Here is a 5,119-nt window from a genome sequence, read left to right on the forward strand (position 1 = left end):
GTCAGTCTCCACATAGCTGCACTTGAAGGCACAGCTGAGTGTGTCTCTGTTGAGTTTCTGGAGCAGGGAACTGCCACAACCAAAGAAGACGTTCTCAGCACTCCAGCCTTCATCACTCAGCTTCGTGAGAATCTACAGGAAACAAAATAAAATCGTTACTTCACTTTTTATATAAATATTTGGAGAAGGACAGTGGAACTTTAACTGTTTTGCAGTCAAGATAACTGCAACAATGTGTCTTTTAAAAGGATAGGGTTGGCCATTTAAGATATACAATCCTTTTTTTCAATAACTGATTGGACTATGACAAAAAAACTTGAATATATTTAAAGTGGGTTTCAACAGAGATATGCTCTGTTGTAAAGAAAATCATACAATTTTAATACAAACAAAAAGAAAGGAGGAAAAATAACCTTGTTCAGAGTTTGTGCCATTATTTGTCTGAGTTTTGCCTATCAGTGTTTGTGCTGAGGTTTTGGATACAGTGATGACCTGAGTCACAGTTTCATAGTAAGAGAGCAGACGGGTTAGAACAACCTGAAAACTAAATCATCTTCCATCCTCTGGGCTGGGCTACCAGTGTTTGGAACTGCCCAATCCCAACAATGAACCATTTGAGTACCTTGTACAATGTAATCATGACCAACAGGATAATAGTCAGCACTGCCATTTCTCCCCAAAACTAATTTGAAGAGTGTCAGTTTGACTGTAGATGATTCCAATGTATCAGTTTTTTTTATCTAAAAAAAACAGTGAAAAGCGAAAGATTTAACTGGGACTGTTTTTTTTTACAAAAAGCTGAGTTAGTGATCAAAAAGGTACGACCCAATCTACAAAAGGAGGGAATATAAGGAGAATATACACTAAATAAGATTTGAAAGAAAAGTCAAGATGAACCCAGACCATGACACCCAAACGTTTTCTCACCTCTTCCACTGAGACGAGGTCGATACCGTCTCCCTGAATGATCCGCAGGTAGGAAGGCAGAACCTTGAATCCCACAGAGTTCAGAGAACAGCCAAAACGCTCCTCAAGAATCTTGATGACCTGAAAGTGGCATTTCAATGGCTTTATTTTGGAGTTAGTTTCACACACGTTGTTATCCAAGTGGACACAGTAAACATCTTACAACAACGATTAATAAACACTTAATCGAGTACAAGGGATCAGGGGTTATATTGTGCACGGGCTGTCAGCGGCTCAGCGAATATTCGGCGTGTGCTTCAAGGCTTGCATATCGGTTTATTCAAGGCATTCATTTTGTTATTCTACAGTATTGTTGTTTTATATTTATTTGTTATTGTAAATAACCCAATTTATGTTCTTTGAAATTGAAAATATTTTGTTTGTTACTTTTGTGCAGTTGTATATGTGTCTTAAGTGTAATTTGGCTTGGCTTCCTATTTTGTATGGACATGCTTTTATTTTGAAGACGAGTTAGCGCTTTTGACAGGAAGTTGTTGTTGCTATGGAAACAACGTGAAGGAGAAAAGGTGCGGAGATTAACGGAGCAAAGTCATATCTACATATAAAGACAGAGAAAGTAAAGGATAAAGTTTATGGTTAAATTTTAGCACCCCCCGAAGAGGCACAAGCTCTTACGTTGATATTGGAGATTTCAATAAATTCAATTTGAATTTTGAAAAAAAAGAATATCCGAATAACGAAATTGAAAACCGAATAGTAGGCCAACGACCGGATATTCGGGTACAGCCCTAATATGCGTTGACTTTATTTTTGAATAGCAGATGTCTGCAACCGGGTCTCTCTGCTCCGACCGTGAGCTGTATACTGCAGCCCCCCCCACTGGACCTCACTGCGGCTCCCCACTGCAAAGAGTCGGCAGCAGTGCCACCAAAACACCCGAGCCGTTGCAGCAGTTGCTTTAGGATTTGGCCTCATATATAGCCCTTAGGGTGAAAATAATTATAAAAAAGTGTGTAAGAAGATTGCAAACTGAGGGGCTGTAAAACCAAACTAGTCCTACATTATTCTGGTGTCCCTTTTTCTTTTGCAGGTGCAATATTCACCCATTATTTAGTGCGTATAAAGTCTCAGAATTATTATTATCTTTTTTTTATTTAAAAGGAAAGACGGCAAAAGGTGGATCTTTTGGAAAGTAAAGTTGGGAGTATTATGCTCCGAGTATGAAGAAGACAGAAGTCTTTTGAGATTCCTCTCAGACCTCTCATAATAAACTTCAGTCTTTCTACTTTAGGTTTAGAGCTCAAATTAGAATGACAACTTCAGTGTGTGTTTCACCTCGATGAGGGTCTCTGCGGGGTCTCCAGAGTCCGGCCTGATGACCAGGCAGGAGTCCTGGCTGCGCTCCATCACGCGCTCCTTCAGCTCGTCCCCCCAGATGTGTTTACAGGCGTGAAAGATGTCGTAGCTGTCACTGACTACAGACACCGGCCCTGAGGAGAACTGGTCCAGGACTCGCTCAAACGCCTCCTTCTCTCTGCTCCTCCCCCAGGAGATGATGGTACTGCATTACAGGAAGTAATGAACACGGTCAGTGGGGCTGGAAATACTCATGCTAGACTAGTTCTTCAATTTGATGTCAATGTCATAAACGGTGTTTCCTCACATACAGTCAACGACTAATACAATATTAAACAGTTCATGAAGGATATTTTTTGGATTCATTATGATGTACACTTTGGAGTGCAAGATGTACTTGTATGGTGGCAAGAAAAAGTAAGTCAATCCTTTGGAATAACCTTCATTTATGTATAGATTTTTTTTTTTTTTTTTAAAGGTCTGATCTTCACCTAAGTAAGAAGCTTCACTTACCTTTTCTACCAGCGCTGCTGACGTTTAATGGGTGTGTTCAATAAAGACATGAAAGATTATTAATGTGTGTGTGTTATTAACTTAAGCACATTGTGTTTGTCTGTAATTGTGACTTGAATGAAGATCAGATCACATTTTATGACAAATTCATGAATAAAATCAGCACGTTCCAAAGGGTTCACATACTGTCATACATACTGTGTCTGTGGGTTATACCTGTGCTCTGCTGCTGGAATGGAGAAGCCGGCCATCGGGCAGCTGTAGTAGCGCTGAGCCATCAGCAGCCCAGCCACGGTGTCTGTACTGCAGAAATTAACCAGGTGGGCCGCTCCACCCAACGCTGCAGACTGGAGAGAGGAGTAGGAGGTAAGGAATCACTTTACTGCTCAAATGGTTTTCTTCCATTTCATTCAAAACAAGTCACCCTTTAAAAAGGTTCATAATTCAGCAACCATCAATCAGAAACAGGAAAATGATATCCAGTTTGTTTCTGTGGATTAGTTGTTAGAGAGTACACTCAGTTCAGCTTGAGGAATGATTGTCAAAGTGTTATTTTTTGCACTCAGCAATAACTGTATTATAAACACTGCTTTGACACTCCTCTGCCTCCATGTTGTTCAACAACTGCTGCCTGGTTTTAAAAAAATGTCACGTCAAACTTTCAGTTGAAAGCAGGTCCTATAAGAATTTTATTTGAAAATCCTCTTAAACGCTGTTCAAGAGATTAATAACCAACTTTACATTCCAGGTTCAAGCATATTATCCAACACTTTCCTTCTGACTTTCATTTGAGTTCTCTTAATCTAACCTTTGTGCCTTTAATCAGTAATGGGTCCACTAAGCCCAACAACAATAATTCTATATCGTCAGCATAACACAGCCATAAACAAAGTAATATCACAAGATGATCATTTGGTACATTCTCTGTGGAAATACAAACCAGGTACAAGGAACATTATGAAAGGAATTCGAGGGGTTCTCGTATCCTCAGTAACAGTGACAGTGATTATAAGGAAATTATCTTAGTGTAAACCTAGTACCTGTACATACAGTACAACATTAGAAGGAGCATGGTGCAAGAGACAGGAATACAATGAGAAACTCTGTTAGCGTATCACTAAAGGAAACCAGGGGGAGAGAGTGTTGCTGACCTCCTGTGAGGAGACTCCTCTGTAGCCAAAGTCATGCAGTTTCAGGTCCAGACCCTCCAGGCTCCCAGAGGTGGCCTTCAGGTGCTTGGCCAGGATCTTCTTAAACTCCCTGGAGATGGTGGCTACTGTGATGGGATACCACATCTGGACCAGCATGGTCTATAGTTGACAGAGGGGGATTAGGGGGTTATGGGTTTTGGAGAGAACAGATAGTGAGTGGGAAATATAAAAGATGACAGATGCCAGTTGTTGCAAAGAAAGAAATGGAGGATACAGTGACAGTGCTGCTAAACGGATCAGCTGTCAGGTCCAAACGTGTCTACCTAACACATTAACTATCTAAGCCCCTATTTGGAGATGTTTTAAACAAAGTGCTGGTGAAAGGTTCCAAGGAGGACTACTGGCCCACTAAAGAGTCCAAAATGTTTTACCTCAAAAGTAATTAAAAAGAAATACTAAGAATTGCAGAACTTTGCTTAACTTAAATAGGTCAATATAAAAGTTAAAGAGCATCTTGCAGGTTGTTTTTTTTCTACATTTATGCTTAAACTTGCTTGAAAATTACCATTAAAAAAGTGAATGTAGGATTTGATATGTTTTACGAGACATAAGGGCAGGAATTCAGAGGGAAAGGAGCAATTTTGAGCTCTGCTCTTAAAAACGGCTTTTTTTTAAGGTCATACGTCAAACAGGGTAAACATCTCCGCTCTCGGGTATAGTTAGTAGTTGCGTTGAGCGGTTGTGTTTTCGTGAGCTGGTATTTTTCTGTAGTTTTACATTGTATTTCACCATTTGTAATCATGGTGCAGTATTGTGTTTGTGCAGGTTGCACAAATACCAGCCTGTCAGGACATTGAGTACACAGTTTCCCTCACGGGAAAAGGACCGGAGCTAGCTTTCGTTCCTGGGTGCGTTGTGCATCCAGCTCCCTGCAGCACATACTCTCCACAGCTTTATCTGCGCTGCTCTCTCTCTCTCTCCCTCCCCTCCGGTACACGGCACCGTAAGACATAGTGTGGAGTTGCATTAGGTAACGCTGTGGTGGCTGTACTGCTCCAGCCGTCTCCTTTGTGTTTGTTTGTTTCCCCCTGTCTGTGTTGTTTGTGTGTGCGTGGTGGCTGTCACTCCTGGCTCCTGGCTCCTGGCTCAACCTCCACTCACCTGCTGCAATC

General features: G+C 41.0%; 1 protein-coding gene across 1 annotated transcript; it reads right to left on the minus strand.

Annotated features, from left to right (window-relative positions):
- Window positions 1–3: 3 nt before the first annotated feature.
- LOC104942131 (nicotinamide phosphoribosyltransferase-like) lies at window positions 4–4,338 on the minus strand (the record flags this gene model as incomplete). Its single annotated transcript, XM_010767330.1, has 5 exons — window positions 3,948–4,338; window positions 3,013–3,143; window positions 2,263–2,488; window positions 928–1,047; window positions 4–132 (listed from the first exon to the last, which is right to left on the minus strand). Coding segments are annotated over exons 1-5 (762 nt in total), but the record flags the coding sequence as incomplete, so codon positions are not given.
- Window positions 4,339–5,119: the final 781 nt, after the last annotated feature.

The sequence above is a fragment of the Notothenia coriiceps genome, unplaced genomic scaffold, assembly GCF_000735185.1.
Source record: "Notothenia coriiceps isolate Sejong01 unplaced genomic scaffold, NC01 NC01_scaffold00004161, whole genome shotgun sequence".
In the NCBI taxonomy this organism is placed as follows: Eukaryota; Metazoa; Chordata; class Actinopteri; order Perciformes; family Nototheniidae; genus Notothenia; species Notothenia coriiceps.